Raw genomic sequence first — 21,647 nt, 5'->3', positions numbered from 1 at the left:
AATTAAATTGCGGATCCAAACAACCAATGATTTATGAAGGAAAATCATGAAAATTATCAGGGGCGCCCAAACTTTTGCATACCACTGTATGTGACAAATATGCAGAAAAAAAAAAGAAATCAGGAAGAGAGAAAATACTTTTTCACAATAAAAGGGAATTCTTCCTCCCTACTATCACCAAGTGCTTGGTGTAATAGGAGATCATTAAATCATTGAGTTAGAGTGATTATCTCATAGCAAACAGCATTTTGTGAAGCTGTTGTGGGACTACGTGAATCATTTGCATCTGTACAGAACTGTATTTACAACAAATACACTTCATCATGGAAACCGTCAGATAATTGATCTAAAAATAGCAGCATGAAGATCTTGATCCTAGATTTGAGTTCGCTCAAAGTTATTTCTGGCTAAGATGAACAAACATGAAGCTGTCAAACTGTTGAAGCGAGTATTATTTGAATACCACAATTTGCATCTGCTTACTGGAAGATAGAATAACCAGATAACTGTGCAGCAAACACATATTTCCTTTAGCTATATCTCACTGAATTATGAGCAGACTTTTCCAGGGAGAGGAACTATTTACAGCAGCTCTGCTATCCTGAGCCTTTGGACAGTACAGATGTAGCATCAATGCCAAAAAAAAAGTTCTAAAGTTCTCCAGGTGTTGTGCACAGTCCCATATTATTCCAGTTCACAGGTCAAAGTTTGAGAGCAATACTGCAGGGTGACAAACGCTGTTTGGACCCAAGCAGCTCCAAGATGCAGGAAAAGGTCTCTCGAGTGCAGGAAGTGAGGATTGCATTGTTGTTACTCCAGTAATCTTGTTGTCAGAATGGCTTGAAGGTGTGTATTGTGCACTGACAGTGTGGACATTGGTGATGAACGTCCTTGAAGTTCTTCAGGCAGAAAGGGATTATACAGCAGCCGCCAACACAGCTGTTAGAAAGAGAAGGAAAGGTCACAGATCAATCTGAGGAGACTAGTTTTGGTGCTATTAGTTAGTGCTACAGTGTGCCTTGTATCATGTGCATGTGCTCTTAATGAATGAATTTTTTTGACATCATCCCGGCCAGGTAGAAGACGTACCCTATCATGGAGCACAAGCAGCACGCTAACCAAGTTGTCTCGCCCACTTTCCTTTGTGTTTCTGTGATGATGAGCTCTTTGCAGGTCGGACACTGGGTGAGCCTGGCGTCTCTGCACAGAGTTTCAACTTTGCCGGGGAAAGAGAGAAAAAGAGAGAAAAACTGGAACGACCTTAACTAAAAACCAAAACAACCCGCCGGTTTATTCAAATGCAGGTGTCGGCGTGTACATACAGCTTGGTAAACAGATGCATTCAGTATATTTCGTTGCAGCGATATTTGTCCAAAAAGTTACACAATATTTAAAGAAAAGGGGAATCAGGTGTCCACATATAAAAACACTACTTTGTGTCCTAGAGGAAAGGTGTAACACACCTGGAGCGATGTCATCTTCTGGTGTTTCTACTGGTATTTCTACTTCAGGTTCAGTTTCTACAGCTTCTTCGGGTTCTTCGGGTTCTTCAGGTTCTTCGGGTTCTACGCTCTCCTCCTGGGTCACCTCTGCAGGCGGCAGCGTGTAGATCCCTCCCCTGGGTGTTTCATTTTTATAAAAACTGGGGTCTGCTTGATGAACTTGGTGATTAAAAAAGAATAAAACAAAAGCAGTTCAAACTTTAGATTTAAACGGGCCACGTTTAAAAAATCTCATTCTGTCTATTTCACTTCAGCCATGAGCTGATTACTCTATGTAGTCCCTCCCCGAAAACGCCATTATCTCCATTTCAGATTACCTTTGTTACTTTCACTGATTATTTTAATATGTTTAATATGAAAATCTGACAGTGTATCATTATATATTAAACACAGACAGACAGAAAAAGGGAAAAGAATATCATTTTCTTCATAAACTGGCAACAGTATGAAAGTTTTCATACGTTCAATTCCATTCAATTTAGTTTTATTTATATAGTGCCCAATCACAACAACAGTTGCCTCAAGTCGCTTTTCATTGTAGGGTAAAGATCCTAAAATAACACAAAGAAAACAATCATATGACCCTCTATGAGCAAGAACTTTGATGAAAGTGGGAAGGAAAAACTCCCTTTTAAGAGGAAGAAACGTCCAGCAGAACCAGGTTTGGGGAGGGGCAGTCGTTTCTAAAGGGACAGTTCAATCCAACATTTTTCCTCTGTGGTTTTCAGTACTAATTATACATCCGTGTGCATCTTGCTTCCTGTGAGTTACCCAATTTTGAAGATATAAATATGTAAGGAATTATGAATATACTGTGTAAAAGTCTTGAGCCACCCCTCATTTCTTTGTATTTTGCAAGGAAAATGGGAAATTAAAGCAATGATTTACTGAAACATGCAAATAACCATGTAAATACAGTATATGAGGCAAAAACAGAGTATGGCGAGCTCATTTTAATGAGCTTGAACGTCAGTCTTTGGTATGAGTGCCTTTATTCTTCAGCACAGCCTGAACTCTCTTAGGCAGCTTTCTTTTCATTTCTTTAAGTAGTCTTCAGGAATAGTTCTCCAGGTTTCTTGAAGGAAATTCAAAGCTCTTCTTTGTTCTGTTTTCTGTCAAGATGATCCTACGCTGCTTCAATAATATTTATGATGACTTCAAAGATTCATCACTCCAAAACACCCAATAGCTTTCACTTTCAGTCCAGTCCTTGTGTAATTTGCCATACCTCAGCCTTTTCTCCCTGTTTCCTTTTCTTTTCTGATCAAGTGAACGGTCAAATCTATCTCTCAGGCTTGAATTCTTTTCTGTTTCTTCCAGTTACCGTTCATTTCCTGTGGATAGTTTTTACCCATGCAGCATCTTCTTTTGTCCACGATGTCTAGAGTTGTTTCAAATCTTTTAAATGCACACTGCACACCATAAGAGATAGCCCAAGCTTTTTGTTATGTTCTGTAGATTCAAGTAAAGAAATAGAAATGAATTATGTTCTAGTAACAAAGTCCCTAAAGAACCTATTTTAAATTGGTTCTGTGCTAAATTGTCTGTTACAGTTAGGTGTCTTTTTTATATTTGAATGATTGATGTGTTAGTATTAAGTGACTTCTTTCTTATAGAAATGGTCAAATAAAAGGACTGGGCTAAAAATGAATGAAAAAGCAGCCAATGTCCAAAGAAAAGCGTTGAAAGACCTTCAGAAAGCCATCAAGTCTATATCTCAAGAAGAGTGTTCAAGGGCTCCAGTGGCGCAATCGGTCAGCGCGCGGTACTTATAAGACAGTAACCTGTAGAGTGATGCCGAGGTTGTGAGTTCGAGCCTCACCTGGAGCACAAACTTATGACAGGCGAACGTTGTTGTGATTTTGTGCATTTAAAAAAAAAAGCACGCCTCCCAAAAACTTGGTTCTGTTCATCTGGAAGTAGTGTTGCCAGTGGGGGAGACGTTTCGTCACGAAACGTTTCCCAGCCTTATAAACAGTACATTTGCATAATGACTGAAGGTGGCACCAATGACAAACAACGGGCTGTGAGGTCAGTTTCTTGATCATTAATATACAAATTTGATTTCAGGGTGCACAGTCCCTTTAAATAAAGCACAAAAAAAGGTGAGATGAGGAAATTAAGCGTACCTCCGTTTTCTGTGGGTGTGGCAGTCGCTTCCTCTTTCGACAGCTCCTCCTTTTTCAGCAGCAGCACATTCAACTCTTTCTGAATGGTCTCCAGTTCGTCTTCACTGTCATCGTCATCCTCGACGTTTGCTGATGACATCACATAAAGTACCCCAAAGGTTAGACTGACGCATAGCTAGCTGCTTGGCCCATTAACTCAGTGATTACTGCGTTAGAATGCTTGTTTTATGAGCTAACACAAAGAGACAGTCACATAATCGGCTGTAATTTACAGCCACACTAGTTTCAGATTCTTAGCTTTTTGTGTATGAAGGAAAGTTGCCGTTTAAGTCAACTGCTGATGAATATATGTCAACATGCACCCTAACAATGGTTTCCTTTTATAGGAACCACCACCAACTGTCAAGTTTTTTAATCTGACTCACTTTGCTTTGGAGGGCTGTTCATCTTTTGCTGTGACTTTTTGGTAAATTCTCTCATCTTCTGCAGGAGGAAACGGCGGTTCTGAAGCTGCTGGATGCGGAACTCAATGACAGCCAGCGGTGGAGGGCCGCTTCTCGTCTCCAATGTCTCCTGGCTAGATTCAGGTTGGGGATCAGGGTCAGCCTCGTCCTGCTGCTCCTCCTCTGGCTGTTGCATCTCACCTGCATCTGGCTCCACATTTGGAAGCTCCTCTAAATTCTGATCAGACACCATGTCCAGGATTAGATTCTCCATCCTGGGACAGAGACCTGAATATATAGTCCTCAAACTGATGGAAGTGTAAAAACAAAAGAAAATCCACAGAGAACGCAGCTCAAACCCACGATCCTAATCCAAATTCAAGCCAGTCTGTGGCAAGGTTAGGTTCCAGACTTCCCCTTCTCATTTTTCTCAGAGATTGGGGAGACCTGCTTGAAGACAAACATTTCTTCTGTAAAAAGAATTAGTCCACCTTCTGAATTTTTCAAAAACAGACTCATCAGATGGAAATATTTTCATCATCTGTCCATTCTCACCTCACAGGACTCATAGCAGATAGTTCCGCTGAAATGAAGTAAACAGTGTGCACAAACAAATGAGTATCCAAACGTCCGTGATCCATGCAAATGCCGCTAGCTTGGAGCATGTGCAGGTCATAATGCTTAAAGGAAAAGTGTGATCATAAGAGATGTTAGAAGATGGAAACAGAGGCTAAAAGCAATGCCTTGCTGTAACTATTCCAGCTAAGCAGGGTTCCTCCACAGTACTGGAGAACTGAGAGTTTAAATGCAATGCACTGAAGGTGGAAGGTATCTTTAACTGCCCCCAAAATCAGGGTTCCTTTTACTGCATCCCCAGAGTGCTTTAATATGTGTTTATTTTAAACATTAGGCTTTCTTTGAATAAATGTAAATAAAGTTTATTTATCATAATTTTACTGAAGTAAATATGAAAATAATCGCATTCAAAGATTTGCTTCTGTTATCACATACAAAACGCATTATTACCGACCTGTATGTGGCAATTTAACAGTTCTTTCAATTCAGTTGTTTTTTTTTTATAGTGCTAAAACACTAAAGGGACTTTATATATTGTGAGGTAAAGGCCCTACAATAATACAGAGAAAACCCCAACAATCAAAAGATCTGCTATGAGCAAGCATTTGGCGACAGTGGGAAGGAAAAACTCCCTTTTAACAGGAAGGAACCTGCACATCATCTCAACATAGCAGCAGATCAGCTGTAATCTGGTGGACACTTCAGTTAAGCTTGTGGCAAAGGCTCAGTTGTGTTGTAGGAAAGCAGAAGAGGAACGTGCACAACATTTTTTCAGTTTCATTTTTGTTTAAGCCACTAAAATAGCACAATTCAGTACAGACTTAAAAAACAATAAACAAGCAAACAAAAAAACACTCACACTCCATATACGAGCACAAAAAGCAAACTGGTAACAGAGGTGCTTTTACATTAAATTTTGAAATTCATACAACCTCCCCCTTAGTGTGTAGAATCAGCACAGGATATCACAATATTAGATCTTTGACTGCATGTTTGCTCTTATCTGTTTCTTTTTGAGCTTTTTTTTACTTTTGCTGTCTTCATCCTGCTCTCTCTCCTTCTCACCCTCTCTATCCTCCTCTCTCGGGCTTCGTGCTGTTACCAAAATGTAAATGTGACAGTGAAACAGAATTTACAGCCCAATAAAAGGCTGAACTACATCACTTTATGATACTATTCTAAGTGAATATAGACTTCCACTGGCCATTGATAGCTAACATCCTTCTGGCTAGCTCTGGAGTCCTCTTGTGCTGTAAACAAATAATGAAGCCCAGTTTGAGCAGAATAGGAATGTAATGAAGTACACCAGCTCCGTGGCTGGCAGCTAGCAATACGGCAGCAGAACACCTATAATTTCTAGTGATCTAACCTATGCTAACGTTTTTGATGCTATTCAGAGAACAAATATACATAAACAAACGTTTTTGTGTGTGTTTTGAATCTGCACCACTTAACTTTGTGATGAAATTACACAACTCCCGCAATACGAGTCTTATGAAAAGCATGAAAAAGGAGGAGCTGGGGTGGAGGTGGGTTGCAAAGCAGCATGCAGATGCACAGCAAACATTGGCACGCTTGTGGAACTTAAGCAGATTTGCCATGTTCATGCATAGAAGGGTAGCAGCTGAGCCATCAGCTCATGTACAGCATCTGCCAGCTGACTTTGACTTTGACGCAGGACAGATAAACACAAGCATTTATTTGAAGTTGCCATTTCCTACCATGGAAGTCCATTATTCAATCTCCTTTTAGCTTAGATTTGGTCATCATCAAAATCTGAAGAAAACATTTGAATTTGAAATTTGAAGCATTCGATGTCATATGAATCACATTTTTATTATAAAAATATTCAATCAGGGCAGCTTTAAGGCAATAGGTCATAATGGCAATAATCATCATGTTTTATTAAATGACCTGAAAATTTGATTTCCAGTACAATTCAACATTATTTATATTGCACCAATCACAGCAGCGGTCATCTCAAGATGCTTTATATTGTAAAGTAAAGACCCGACAATAATACAGAGAAAACTGTCGGAACGAAAAACTCCCTTTTATCAGGAAGAAGCCTCCAGCAGAACCAGGCTCGGGGAGTGGCAGCCATGTGTCGTGACTAGTTTGCGGATGAGAGGAGGGAGACATTGTTAAGAAGCTCAGGTCTCAATGTGGACATAAACATCAAGATTACAGGTGTTGTTTGTAGTAGCGCACAGAGATTTTTTTTTCCAGCTGTCATTCTTATGTGTCAAGGTGATGAAAGTTCAAAGCTCAGCGTCACAATTTTTACATACAGTGATCTAAAAATAAGCGCTCATTGAACTGTGTAATGTGGTACTTGGCCCCATGTGACGGTACAGTAGAGAGCAACCGTAGCATCAGTAAAGCCTGGAGCCAGTTTATAACAACAACAGAGAGGATGATGGCTGACCTATACTCCACCCACCGAATCACTCCATGTAAACACTCTAGTAAGGTAATGGCCCTGAAGGGTTTTCTCATAAACCTTCTCCATGATCTCATTTTTACTTCCCACTTTGCGGTGGGATGAGGCGTCATCATTAACTTGTTTTTCTTAGCTGACACTCGGGAAGTTATTTGGGTCACCAGGCTTTGCCTGAATAAACAGCAACACACAACATTAGATTATATTACTTACCAAATGATGGTGCTCATCCTCTGAATGGCTGACTGTGTTGTTGTATGATTTGACCACTAGATGTCAGGATAGAACAAGGAGCTGGTCAGGCTCACAGAGGATTAAGTCTTTAGTTTACAGTTTGACGTCACTGGTTCGGCACTTGCAAGCATCTATATATCCATCCCTCCACCTCCTCTTTCATTTCACAGGACCTTTATGCACAGTGTTTCCTTTTTCTTCTGTCATTTGGTCAGGCTTACCTTTTATCCACTTTATAAAAAACACACGCACTTACCTACCTTCTCAATTGGCTTTTTACCCTCTGTGTGTGTGTGTGTGTGTGTGTGTGTGTGTGTGTGTGTGTGTGTGTGTGTGTGGTTAAGGGAAAGAGATGCACACAGATCAAGTAACAGTAAAGTATGTGTGAGCACCACCTGTCAGGGTATTAGTCACCCAGAGAAGGATACACAGACTCATTGATGGTTAATGAGCTTCATTATACAACAACCAAAACTCCTCGTGTGTCACTTGACAGTCGTGTTACAGTCAAAGCGCAAATGTTAAATAATTGGACCCTAAATGCTTCAAAGTAGGTCTTTCAGGTATTATCTAGAGATGAAAGCATCTCCTGCCAGGTCTTAAACATGAGCAGCTAGCTATTGGTCACAGCGGACCATTTAGGTGCTAAAAAGCGAATAATTTTCTCAAAACTGGAGACCAAAAATAGACCTAAAAATGAGTGACTTTCATGCCAAACTAATTTCCAGATTCTCATCTTTGCTACTAGAACTTTCTGTTTCAGCAGATGTTCATTGCTTGCCTGATATCAGTCAGGATGGCCTGCTCTTTGCACTCTCTTTCCATTTTAACTCTCACGCTGTCTCCGCTCTAATGCATTACTATGGAGCAGAGGTTTGTCACGATTTGTCAATAGCTAATCAGTAGAAACCCAGGGGCAACCTTTGGAGCTTAACAATGAAGCCAACACGAGTTCCTCTAGGAACTGCAGTTCCTCAAGGTCCCACAGGTAGCTGGCTCCAAGAGGAAAACAGTCCATAGACTGCCATGTTAAATCAGCCCATGTTACAGCAATATAAAGGATATATTGTTGTTTTAAAAAAACAAGAAAAAAACCCATTTTGTCCACTGCAGACACTTTCCCTTCTTCTATATCTATATTGTAAGAAATCATCCTTGAGATTAGAGACATCACCATATTGACTGACAGGTTTTCCAATGCAGGCAGCTGATTAATGTCTGCTAGTAATGTATTAGCTTTATGCACACAGCTTGTTATCCTGCCCCCAAGTGTCCAAATAAAAATGGATTACTGCAAATCTAAAAAACAAACAAACAAACAAACAAACAAACAAAGGCTTCAGTTTGACAAAAGGACGATCACGACAGCTACCGAGTGAAGCGGCAGGTATTTATTTCCAAAGTAGCATGGCTTAAATGTTTCAAAGCAGCACGAGTATAGTAAAGAACACTATAATTAGTAAAAGGCTCAACACAGACGTTAGCAAGAAAAACCAGAGTAACACTTTCCATAGTGCTAGAACAGTCCTCTATAATTACCGGCCCTGGCAGAGGACTGTTGCATAACAGATAGGCAGAGGTGGCCCATAAATCAACTTAAACTATCACTGTAATAACACTGTGGTAGTTCAAAGCAGTTAAGCAGGACAGTATATATATATATATATATATATATATATATATATATGTCATATATGTCAGCTGTGCCATCATTGTATTGTAATGGAGATTATTTTAGCAAACTCTTTATCCTTTAGTATTCAGTGTGATGGACCGGCCTGCTCCCTCCCAGAGGACGTCACTGAGGATGACGTAGAGTTGCTTAGAGGGTTGCGTCATGCCTGGATTAGTGAGTGTGTGTGTGTGTGTGTGTGTGTGTGTATTTCTGTACTTATGAAGACCAAACAAAACTTCCTAGAAAAAAATGACCCAGGGACTATTTGTCATCATTTCAAATGTGGTATTAGAGCAGGAGTGAGTCAATGTGCGGATGTTCCTCTTCTCTTTGTCTGAATGAAAAACCATGCTAAGAACCGTTTCCTGTGCAGCAGCTCGCAGCTGGACTCTCACACTGACTAATGGGAAGAGAATTTGAATACACACGCTCTCACGGTCACAGCAGTTGGTTCTCATCACAGTCTTGAGCATGCTGACTGAAGGCGAGTGGCAGCAATGATGTCACAAAAATGGGCCATCAGTCACCCACCAGCCCCCACCTTTTTTTTGGGAGGTTGGTGGCAGACAGGCGAGATCTCTGCAACACTCGGATGAAGGAGGTGCAGTGTGTTTGTGTAAAGTAAGTGAGGGAGGAGAGAAGTATAAAGGGATGTGAGAGGAGGTGAAAATGAGGGAGGAAAGACAGAGAGAGAGAGAGAGAAAGGAGGGCATGAGAGAGGGTGTCAGGCACGCTGCCAGCCATGCAGGTCTGATATGAAAAACGATGTCTGCGGCTGCAGCGACAGGCGAGCGAGGATGGATCCTGTTCTGCATCGAAGACACTATATCACAGACACGCAACTTATGCTCACACTCATATCGCCGCTGTAAATCGTCTGGTGGAACAAGAGGGTTGCGTAACAAGGCATCTCTCCAAGTCTGTGTGCGGCATCCCTCAGCAGTGATGTTCAGAGATTAAAACCATGCAGCACCTCATTGTTATATCTCGAACATATAACAGCTACGATAAATCTCTGTAACAAATCACAAGCTTTGGTTACCACGCCGTCCCAACCTCAGGGTGAAGGCTCAGAGTCCCCCCCCCCCGAGGTGGATTGACTTGTCTGCACATCTGCAGTCAATTGTGTGCAAATGGCCTGCAGACGCTGTTAAACAAGACAAATATCTCATTTTAACATGAAAGCATGGCTGATATGTTGGATTTGAGATGTGCAATGAACATGAACATTCAACAGTTCTAAGTAGATGCTTCCACTGGGTTGCAGTAAGAGAGACAAAAAGAGTGAGAAGTATTTTGTGGGATCTGTTCATCTGGTGAATCTGAAAGGATAAGGCTGGATTATGTTATATTTGCGGTGACAGTGTCGGTCTAATGGTTGGTTAGCCTTAGTGGAATATATTAGCTCAGCTTTTCTCTAGGTCCATAATGAGTTCCACATTTACCATGAAATTAAACTTCAAATTTAATGTGTTCTCCTGAAGATAAACCTTGATTAATTTGGTGATCTAGTACAATCAACCAAATCAATAATGTAGTGTTTTGGTAACAGGGGCAGGGCTAAAGGGGGGAGCTGGGAGGCACTGGCCCAATCTGAAATTTGATTATGGGCCATATTTTACCACTACTTTGGCATCACATCTTGAACTTCATTGTACCCGCTATGCCCGCTGTGCCACTTTAAAAACATTTTGGAAACACTTTCAAACAGCTGGACCCTCTCTTAACAAATGCACATTAGCAATTTTTAGGGTACTATTTGCTAACCAAGGCCCTGGTCACACAGGCTGGGAACCACCAGTCGTTAGGGGAAAAGCTGGTTGGCAAGTGGTTATAAGAAGTTGCTAGCTTGGTGAAATTGGTCACAAAGCTGTACCAAAAACCTCCTTGCGCCTACTTTGGTATGCTAGCATGTTAGCGTGCAGCATCGTAATTGAAATTGCAATGCAAACTTTCAAAGATTTGCTTAAAAATTAAAGTGACGTAAAAGTTGCACATTTTGAAACATGCTGCTTTTATCTAGACTAAGCTAGCATCGTTGTGGTGGCTACAAAATATGCAGCGTCAATGAAACTCACAACAATGACGGATAAAATAACAGTTAAACTAAACCAAATTAAGCTAGCATTAACTTTGAAGCAAATAATTAAGGCAACTACCTGAAGAAGAGGCGGGGTCACAGGTAATTCATTTTAAATGTGGACAGCCCTGCAGCTATTATTAGCTGATTAGCAAAGGTTTTGAGTTAAACTAGCCAATCAGCTCAGGTTTTCTCAGCTCTTTAGCGGAAATATTAATAATGATACATCGTGAGTGGATAACTCTGATGTAAATATGTTTCATCATTAATTATTTCTGACTTTCTGACAGCTTTAAATGAGGCAGAGGAGGACTGCCGTAAGACCAGCTTGGATTTTAAACCTAAATGTTGGTATTTGGTGTAAGTAAGATTCATTCTGTGCAACTAGATAAAGTTTCCAAAAATGTTTTAGGAATTAATTTTGTAGAAATAAAAAAAAGGACTCTTGATAATGTATTTATTAAGTCTTGCTACATATATATAAACATGTAATTGCTGGTGATATTGCTTCCATCTGTATGTATATACACCTGATTTGCTGTCTCTCTGCTTGCACCCTCTTTAACTTTGATGTATGCTGTCTGTGTTGGCTTGTTGCAATGGCCTGATTCACCAGAGAAATCATTAAAGTTTCATCTGATCTAATCGAACCCCTGCTGTCACCACAGAGCTCCCTCACAGTCAAGAAAAAATAAAAGCACTGCAGAGTCAGTGAGCAAGGACTGTAACAGAAAATCGTACTGGAGAAGCTCAAATTCAGTTGTATGTTTCACACAACCTCGAAACAGATGCGTGGCACTGCAGGTTACAAGGGACATTCACTCTTTTAAGTGTGAAAACCTCTGGCTGCGATATCCTGCAGCGTAACAACCGGCTAATTCACCTTTTAAACGAGGTTTATGACTTGTTTCCCTCCTCTTGTGTCTTCAAAATGTCTCCCTCCACACTTATTGGTCTCTGCCCGTCTGTGAAGGAGTCAAAGAAAAATGAGAATGACAGTGGCGGTGATTTCTAGGGAAGTGAAAAAGAAAGAAAGAAACTGAAAGGAACACTTTAATAGACAGCCCTATTGTAAAGCTGACACGTTGAGGTGTGGCGTCCGCTTGCACAGACAGATTGTACATCATGTTACTTCATGTTTTTTCCTCCAACTACAACCGCAAAACACCGGAACTGAAACAGCACATGTCCATGTCTGTCTCTTCCCCTGGCGGTCCGGGCTCTGGTGTTATTCCCACACATGCTCACGTGTGAACACAAAGAACTTCCCCTGCTTCCAGTCTAAGTGTAATGTATTGTTTTAGTGCTTGTGTGTGTACGTGTGTGTTTGTGTCTGTGTATGTGGCTGCTAATTCTGGTGCTTATGCATCCAGCCAGGCAGCACTGATACAACACTGAGAGCAGGGATAAAGCCGGCTTTGTGTCCAACTCAGGATCTCGGGCACAGAGTGGCTGAAATGGCACAGAGCCATTGTCACAGGTTCATTGCGGTCATATACACAGAGACTGAGAGAGAGAGAGAGCTGGCGACACCAGTGCTGGTTGAAACCACAGATATTAAAGGTGCAATAGCAACACTGCAAATACACTGCAAATACAACCATCATTTGACTTGGTGGCTTTTTATCTTACTGCAACTGTTTGCAGAGGAAATATGAAAGATTGTGTGATAAAGCACAAAGAGTGCCGTTCTTCAAGTGAGACTGTTGCCTGCATCTGGAAACAGGGCCGATGAGAGATTTTTGGCAGCAGGAAAACGGTAACACTGCAGGCTAAGAAACCAAAACTATGAGCTGACACACAGTTACTAAAACTGTTAATGCTTTTTGCAGCTTTTTACTTTGGTATCGAGTGCACTTGTGCATTAAAAAAACCCTCTTTCAGCAAGTTTTCCATCTTAAAGAAAGATTTCTACAAACAGTTGCAAGCAAGAGTGCACTAAAACGCAAAAGTGTCCTCAAGGCAGACTTGAAAAGGAGACACTGAGAACAACAACACATAAGAGACCTTGGAGAAGTCTTTGTGCATGTCTCTGGTAATTAAATGTAGAGGTGGGTAGATAGATCCAAATATCAACTGTATCGATACCAAGACTGGTATAAACCATTCAAGAGCTAAATTTAAAGAAGTATGGAATACAATTTCAAATTAAATTAATTCATTTTCAAAATATAAAATTAAATTTCAATTTAGTCACAATCATTTTCAAACCCATCCGGTCTTTAAGTCTGACGTCATTAGCCGTGTCTGGGCCCAAACTCCGCTGCAGGTCCCAAAGTCAAACGATCACTGCAGCATTACTGAGAGTTGAAAAACTGTCTAAATTCATTCATCTGTAATAAAATGATCAGTGTGGCTGCTCTACTAGGTGTAACAATTAAGTTTAACATCCAGGCATCCAGAAAACAGAATTTATTAAATTTAACAGAGTTAGAAGTTAGCAGGAAGTTAGCTCACTAGTTTCCATCTAAATATAATATAGCATGTCCTGACTGAGGGATTTCTGAAAAAAATTAAGACGTACAGCTCTGCTATCACTTCCAACATAAATGAAGACAGAAAACTAAACAGCAGTGACGCTTGTAGGGTTACTGAAGTTTGGCTAGCTGGTATAATGATGTGCTACGTGATCGCTAGCGACACAGCTATGTTAGCATAATATAAACAGTGAAGCTGGAGGGTGAACGCTAACTTTTTTCCACTCGATAAAAGTTAACGTGAAGGTTCCCGATGGTTAGGGACAAATGCAGTCGCATGGCAGGATGCTGTAAACGGACCACACTTCAGTGAGGAGAACAACTGCAATATAAGGTTAGTCATTAATATACTGCTGCGCTGTAGTTACATTGAAAACTGAGCTTTAAAATGAATAGCGGTAATAAAAACCGAGACAAGCCGACAGTGATCACTGACTGTTTTTAGGGGCTTGTGGAGATTAAATAGAACAAGATAAAAAGCATTAAAACATGTTAAAAACACAACAGCCTTATTAAACACATAGTAGTTTGGGCCCGGAAGCAGGATTCTTCACGTCATGACTTACACTGGATTTCAATTTACGCTAATTCAAATTCAGTTTTAGACGCTTTTATTCAAGTTGAGCAATTCAAATTCGAATTGAACTTATTCAAATTCAGTTTTGATTGCACAAAGTTAAGGTCATAAGCTGACTTTACAGGTTTAAAGCATCCGTATTGGTGTCAGCAATATTGGCCCCGTATCGGTACAATACCAAAATCTGCAGTATGGCACGGGACTAATTAAATGTGTCTTTTTTAAAATATATTTTTATCCCTGACATTTATGGACCATCACTAGTGATTTTATGAGCATAAGCAAACTAGTTTAAATATCTAAATTTGTATTGTCATGGAGGAAGGCCTTTGAGGCCACGAGGACAGCCCAGATGAAGCCCATATCTGCAGTTTTCTCCACACCAGTAGCCAGCTACTGACTCTGGCTACTTTAACTCAACCATACAGCCACCTAGATGTTGCCAGATGTCACGTTGTGACATTTGTGCGATTTCTGGCCAGCAGCCCAGTCCTTGGGGTCACTCATGTCGAGCCCAGCCTGTGACTTGTAGGCCACATGTGCAGCTTCACCGAACGCTGGCCAGAGCCATAACTGCTGAAACCAGGCCAGACACCGTGTGGGCAGGGTAGCCACAGTTACCATATTTGCTATTGCTGTGTAACTTTGTAGCAGTATCTCAATATGTTAGTAAGTTTTAGAAAAAGTAGCAGGCTTCAAGGTGACTTCTAAATACTATAATACTGGAGCGAATGTTATTTTTCTTAGAGAACAAAGACGACAGGCTGAGTGATCGCTGTGGCAACATCAAGACACAGATGCTCATTTTTTCCAAGTCATTTCTATCGGCGCTGAACTGTGACTGCTGCCAACCAGACAGCATGATGCATAGCTCCTGCAGTGGATCTATGAGCCCTCTTGTTTGTTTTTATCTCTCAAGCTATCACCCTATACGCCTTCGATTGACTTTTTTCAGTATTCCTTTGTTTTTAGTTCCCTTTTTGGAGAGAACCCCACCAGCAAGTATGAAATATTTTTCTCATTCTGAACTTTCTTCACCCAGTTTTTGTTAGACACTGTGTATTCAGTCTGTATGTATCCTGTGTGTGTGTCACCTTTCCCCCACTTCCTGCTGCCAGCTGCAGTTCTTCCAGTGTTGAGCTGGAGCCTCCACCTGTAGGGAGAACAGGGGAAGGTGAGGTGCCAGGTTACAAATGCACCCAATGTCACTCTGTCCATTCTACTTCCCTGCCCTCCTCCACAGACTGCACAGTGTCCTCTGTCTTCCCCATGTCTGCATACCTCACAGGCATCCTGCCCATTTCTATATCTCTAATCTTTTAACAGTATACCTAATATATGATATATTATACAATACGAGCTTAAAATTAATTATTACTTTGTAAAAGTCCTGATTCACCACTCATTTCTCAACATTATGCTTCTAAGGAGCCAGACTTTCTCATCATTTTTTAAAGTGGTCTTAAAGCAATAGCTCTCCAGGCTTTTTAAAGAATGGCTCCTTTTTCACTCATTCTCAGGTGAGTCCTTGAACATGACCTTTTTTGTTAAGCCACCTACTAGCAAACGTCACTAAAACACAACACCAAAGATAACACAGTTTGACAGGCATAAAATAATAGTTTTGGACCAACAAGGTGACTTTGATTCAGACCATCATGAATGTACAGCAGAGGTCAGGATGGAGGTACAACAGTGAGTGTCTCCAGCTATCTCTAAAACAAGGTGGAGGCTCTGTCATGGTGTAGACAGCATTTCAGCCAGTGGTGTTCAGGGTCTTATCAAAACAGATAATAATAAATACAGGAAAGTACCATTAGACTTTGATCCACCACGCAATACCATCTGGAAAACATCTGACTGGCAGCCAGTTCGTTTTTCAGCTTGACAATGATCCCAAACACACTGCCAAACAGTGCATATCTGGATAGAAAAACACAATGGACACATGGTCAGTCATGGATTGGCCTCCCCAGAGCCAGTATTTCAACATCATAGAAGCAGTGTGGGATCAGAACCAAAAGTCATCCAACATCCATAGGAGAGCTTTGAATGTCCTTCAAGAAGTCTGAAGAACTATTTCTGAAGACTACTTAAAAATGGTTAAAAAGCTGCCTAAAAAAGATCAGGGTGTGCTGAAGAATAAAGGGAGTCATAAAGGGTGTCAGAGTTCAGCAATAATCATTATTTAACTTTTACTTTATCATTGATTATCTGAATCAAGCAAGCCTTTAACATAACATTCTAATTAGCTGAAACTGCCATTGGCACCCTTCATATCAATTAAAATGTAACTACTTCTGACTCAGCAGTAATAAATGGTATTTGTCCACATGACTCAAATTAGCCGGCGAAGACTTAAACAGCTTAAGCCGCTTCTCTTTTCCTTTTCGCAATGGCAAACACAAGGGCGCTGTCAGAGAACATCAAAGCGCTATTATCACCGAACACAGGATCTCTAAATGGTACAAGGTCATCTTCAAAGACCTCGGTATTTGAATTATTAAGAAGTTTGTAACTAACTTGCAACTGTCGAGAACCCCCCCTAGAGAAGGAGGAAGAGGAAAATAGAGGAGAGAATACTTCAAAGGTTGGTTTGAACTGTGGAAAACCACTACCGGTACCTAAGACATCCAAGGAGCTGAGGTCTGACCTGGAAGAGTCTGGTGTGCTGATTGCAACACTTACCAGATGAAGCATGCTGAACCAAGAAGGGTTTTATAAGAAACAAAAGACACAAAATAAGGAACAATCAATCTTCGATTACTCAGGCAAACCACAGTGCTTCTGGGCAAATGTTCCGTGGATGCCACAAACCAAAAGAAAGCTTAAAGCGATTTATCTACCGTGAAATGAAGCTTAGAAGGAGAGGAACACCTTAGACTGTTAACACCGTTTAGCATGTCTAAACAAGGCTGATTTGCTGTCTCTTGAGCTCCACCATTGAGGTCTTGAAATTGGAGGATTAGCAGGAGGTTTTAGACCAAGATTTATTGCCCAGTGTACACATCTGATACATCGTGGCCTGCGGAGTTTTTGTGTAGACAAAACCTGTTTCTGTTTAGGCTCGCTGCTTCTCGCATGATACAAAATTTCTTATAAAACATTCACAAAGCTGATCTTAAACGCCTTGTTGCCTTCACTGCAATGACCAGGAGAAGCTATTCAAGTCTAGTCTCCAATAATTTACAGAAAATAGACAAACCAATAAATTTACCAACAGCAAAATTTCCTTCCAGCAGTGCAGTAATATGATGATGTTTGCACATGAGACAAGACAGGTGTAGCCTGCTGGTGGTGTGCCATCTGTGGTACTGTGTTGAGTCCACAACATTCAGTGACCCAGAAAACAGCAGCCTGCTGTGTTTATGAAAGACAGATAAAATGAACTGTGCTGTATTACTCTGTTATGCTAACAAGAGGTAATGTGCATATACTCAAGGGCATAGGTTGCCTTTGAGCAAGTTAAGGGGGGATTTGTGGCTCCTCCTCCCAGGCTGCCTCCAGAATCTTTTTCAATGGGGTGGCCATATGTGAGCCACTAAACATATTGGGGTGGCACACCAAAAACAGAATGTCCACTTTTATTATGCTGTTGTCAAATATAGGTTACTTGAAAAATATGGCAAAAAAGAGAGAAATGAAATAATTTTATGCCTAGTTAATGTCCTACAATTAAAGCTGATATCACTGAAAACAGATACATATGTCTTTATATGTACACAAGTCTCTGGAAGTCCAAACCATTGCTTAAACGATTCTCAGCAGAGCTGAGCAGACTCAATTTAAGATTCATTCTCACAGAATGAAGTTAATTTTAAGAGCAAACTTGTTCAGGAAAGACAAATAAGTATGAGATCGTGTAAGAGTGGGAACTGTTGCCTGTCTCTATGTGGGCCCTGAGATGCACCAATGATCTGTTCAGGGATAGGCACTAGCTCTTCTGCAACCTTATTACATTATTACCAACAAAGGGCAGTCTTCCCGGGGAGGGGGGGCACTGGAGGGGCCAGCAAATTTTGGGGGGTGGCGAGTGCCCCACAGGCCCCCCTTGGGGGCTCCCCTGTTCCCAGGAAATTTGTGCCATTACGGCATTAATTTATGTATCTGTGTTTAATATTTGTGGACATGATTTACATCTTTTGTGTATGTTTGTGTTTGCTCATGTCCAGGCCTGACTGTCAGACACTGATGTTTAGACAATGCTTGTAACTTTTGCTTTTTAAATGTGCAAGTAAGTTATCAACCCATGGATTTAAAGAGCTGTGCATGAAATGTGTAAGTGGGCTTTGCAAAAAGTCAATCAGCATTTCACACTTTTTAAGATACACCTTTACTGTTTCCAGCCAGGCTCTGCTAATCAAATACGCTTGATTAACTGACCATCAGTTTGCTGGCCTGGAGCATCCGTGTGTGTTTGTTAACACAGTGGTGGGCATCCAAGCAAGACCCATTGTGCAATGCTCAGAGCAATTGCACAAAGCCTAAGGGCTATATCTGAGAATCTACAGGCCTCAGTTAGCATGTTAAATGTTAAAGTACAATTAGAAAAAGACTGAACAAGTATGGTTTGTTTGAAAGGGCTTCCAGAAGAAATCTTTTTCTCTCTAAAAAGAACATGGCAGCATGGTTTAGCTTGCACAGTTGCATCTTACACAACCGCAAGACTTCTGGAACAATGTCCTGTGGACAGAAGCGACCAAAGTAGAGATGTTTGGCCATAATACACAGCTCCATATTTGGAGAAAAAAAAAAACAAATGCACCATATCAGCACAAACACTAACTGCCAAGCACAGTGGTGCAGGGGTGATAATTTGGGCTTGTTTTGCAGCCACAGGGACTGGGCACCTCGCAGCCATAGAGTCGAACGTCAGCTCCTCTGTATGCCAGAGTATTGTAGAGGAAGGCACAGACGCTTTACCGGAAAAACTGAAAATATCTACATCAGCGCTTGCTTTGGTTGCTTCCTACATCATAGATAAATCGGTGTGGTTTTGTTTCAGTTTTAAAACCACACCAACCAGACGATATTTTCCATGATACTGATGTTTAAAGTTGGTTATACAAAGACAACAAACGATTTGTGACACTTTGAGGTTGTGAAATTGATAATGTTTAAGTCATTTTAAAATGTTATGTTTTTTAGGAGGCACATAAAGAACATAAAATTTCAACCCGCCCTCATTTTATCATAATTATCATGTACAATTGCCACATTTTTGTACAGCTAAATTAAATATACTTAAGTTTCTGTACTTAAGATTCTGAGGTAGTCAGGTTGGAAGTAAAATAAGTAATAATAAAAATACCAAATAAAAAGATAGAACTCTGTAGCTATGATATATCTTTACAAAGACAAATATAGCTCCTGCTGCGGTGGCAAGAATAAAATGCGTTGTATTGTGCAGTTTGTTTCGGGGTAAACAGAAGAAGAACCGGGTACTTGGCATGAGCAGCTAAACAGTAACCACAATTGTTTTGTGGAAAAACACTGGCTAAAGATCCCACTGAACTACAAATGTACCTGTAAACCGAGCAAAGCCCCGTCTGAATAGATAGCCGTTCATTTATGACATGATGGTTATAGTGGCCTCACACCCTCATGATTCTGTGCTGCTCTTGGACAGAGTGCGTTTATTGCTGTGTTTATTACTGTTCCCAGCCCGATACCAAGTTGCTGACACTCATGCAAGCTCATGTGACCCTCTCAGAAAGACTGGCACAGACAGTCAGCATGGAGGAATCTTTCGAATCCAGCAGAGGAGGCGAATCAGGAGGTGAAGTAAGGACACGGAGGCCTCTCTGACCCCTCGTTTACCACCACCAACACCACTATACCACTGGCATGCGTGGGTGTGTGGTGTGTTTACGTATGGCCGATTGCGTGTGTGTGGACAGCTGGTATTTGTTTGTGTTTACATCCACAGAGCTGTGGATTGAGGGAGGTGAAGACAGCGAAGGGGCCGATTTCAAAAGCTTTCCTTTCCCCTTCTCTCCGTTTTAGCTTTCATCTCCTGCCCCTTCATGTTTCGCTGCAGAGTGTCAGGCAGATTGTTTAGCTGTCACACAGAGGGAAAGACAGACAGAGGAGCAGAAAATGAGGTTTGTAGAACATGATTGTGTAGTCTGGCTGGGCGACTGTATTAAATCCAGCTGACTGAGAGGTAGCCAAGTGTGAGATTATGATGCATCCATCTTCTTACTGTCATTATTTAACACACAATCACACACACACACACACAGGGGCTGACAAGTTATACAAGAGGCCTGTACTACAAAGATGGATTTCATCTTGTCCAGGTTTTCTGTACTACAACGATGGCTCACTTTTTCCCACTGTATATATCGCCATAGTAACATAAGATTCCAGATTAGAGGTCAACAGATACAAATTAACTGCCTGCTGACCAATCAGTTCTTTAGAAAGTAGTGTCAGTATTGCCAAGGGTTCCTCTGACCTATGTCTGAGAATAGCAGGAGGGTCTAAAGCAGGGGTGTCAAACATGAAGCCCTGGGGTCCTGAATCGGTCCAGTGAAGACTGGACAGCTTTGAAAATATTAAGGAGTGCACAGCTTGTTAGTGTATTTTCCTAAATCCCCCCCACAGCCATTCATACCACGTCATTACTAATTACTAAGTAATTAACTAACAGATTAACACTTAAATGAAAGAAAGGTTTCTGTTTATATTCTTTTTTTACAGGTCATTTTCTGTGAATTAATGAAAACTTTATCTTTTATATTTACAGTACAGTCTGTGTAATGGATTACCAGAGGTTTACCTCCAATTTGACACATTTATCATATAGTTTCACTGGTCACTTAAGAAGATATGTGGCCCGTGATGTAAAATGACTGATCTGTGATCTAAAATTTTTAAGTAGCATTTATAATGTCAGCGATGGAGTCTTAGACAACTTATTTTTCCCATGATAGGCTACAAATGGTCAGTGCTCTATAAACAAGGATAGAAGATCCGGAGTGCTTAAACTGCACACTTATAATAACATACAGAGCTTTTCCTCTCTCACACACACTCCAGCTGCTGCTTTGTCTGTTTCTGCAAGTGTGTATTATGCACTTAACCTCATCATATTTTAAATGATTCTCATAGTTTTACCCCCTAATGGAAAACGAGCTGCTCTGCTGACAAATTTATTTATATAGCACCAAATCACAATATCAGTAGCTTAAAGGCGCTTTATATTTTAAGGTACAGACCTTAGAAATAGAAAACCCCAGCAATCAGAGGACCACCCCCCATGAGCAAGCACTTGGCGACAGTGGGAAGGAAAAACTCCCTTTTAACAGGAAACACCAGCAGAAACAGGCCTGAGGAGGGGCGGCCATCTTTCATGACAGTAGATTTATCTGTGTTTGTGATTGGTCAAATGCTTCTAGTGTCTTCTAGTGCATAGCAACACACACTGGAAACCCTGGGTTAACTTACTGAGTTGACACCCAGCTTCGTCCGACCGCTTATCCTGATCGCTGATGTTAGGCTAAGTA

The 21,647-nt window shown here is 40.9% G+C and overlaps 1 protein-coding gene and 1 non-coding gene across 5 annotated transcripts; one reads left to right on the top strand and one right to left on the bottom strand.

Moving 5' to 3' along the window:
* Positions 1–279: 279 nt before the first annotated feature.
* LOC102080095 (cytadherence high molecular weight protein 1) lies at positions 280–16,049 on the bottom strand. Of its 4 annotated transcripts, none has more exons than XM_025910007.1 (7): positions 15,951–16,049; positions 15,231–15,289; positions 4,057–4,312; positions 3,632–3,760; positions 1,464–1,661; positions 1,090–1,216; positions 280–939 (listed from the first exon to the last, which is right to left on the bottom strand). In XM_025910007.1, exons 1-7 carry the CDS (start codon positions 15,979–15,981, stop codon positions 831–833), a joined length of 909 nt encoding a protein of 302 aa, XP_025765792.1. In that variant the 5' UTR covers positions 15,982–16,049; the 3' UTR covers positions 280–830. The 4 variants fall into 4 exon arrangements, with proteins under 4 accessions (XP_025765792.1, XP_025765795.1, XP_025765794.1 ...); XM_025910010.1 differs by lacking the exon at positions 15,951–16,049 and adding an exon at positions 4,630–12,047 and having other exon boundaries at positions 4,057–4,521; positions 15,231–15,483; XM_025910009.1 differs by lacking the exon at positions 15,951–16,049 and adding an exon at positions 6,372–12,047 and having other exon boundaries at positions 4,057–4,754; positions 15,231–15,483.
* On the top strand, positions 3,239–3,332 carry trnai-uau (transfer RNA isoleucine (anticodon UAU)). Its single transcript has 2 exons — positions 3,239–3,276; positions 3,297–3,332. It is a non-coding gene; the product is annotated as a tRNA-Ile (tRNA).
* Positions 16,050–21,647: the final 5,598 nt, after the last annotated feature.

The sequence above is a fragment of the Oreochromis niloticus genome, linkage group LG8, assembly GCF_001858045.2.
Source record: "Oreochromis niloticus isolate F11D_XX linkage group LG8, O_niloticus_UMD_NMBU, whole genome shotgun sequence".
Taxonomy (NCBI): Eukaryota; Metazoa; Chordata; class Actinopteri; order Cichliformes; family Cichlidae; genus Oreochromis; species Oreochromis niloticus.
This window is presented reverse-complemented; position numbering and strand designations above follow the sequence as displayed.

Bases quoted from the DNA above. Each gene is read 5' to 3' on its own strand.
- LOC102080095 (XM_025910007.1), bottom strand. From the start codon at position 15,981: ATGGTATTGCGTGGTGGATCAAAGTCTAATG. The intron at 1,662-3,631 runs GTACGCTTAATT...TTAATCACCAAG, and splicing joins CACACCCACAGAAAACGGAG to TTCATCAAGCAGACCCCAGT. The intron at 1,217-1,463 runs GTGTGTTACACC...TCCCCGGCAAAG, and splicing joins AGAAGATGACATCGCTCCAG to TTGAAACTCTGTGCAGAGAC.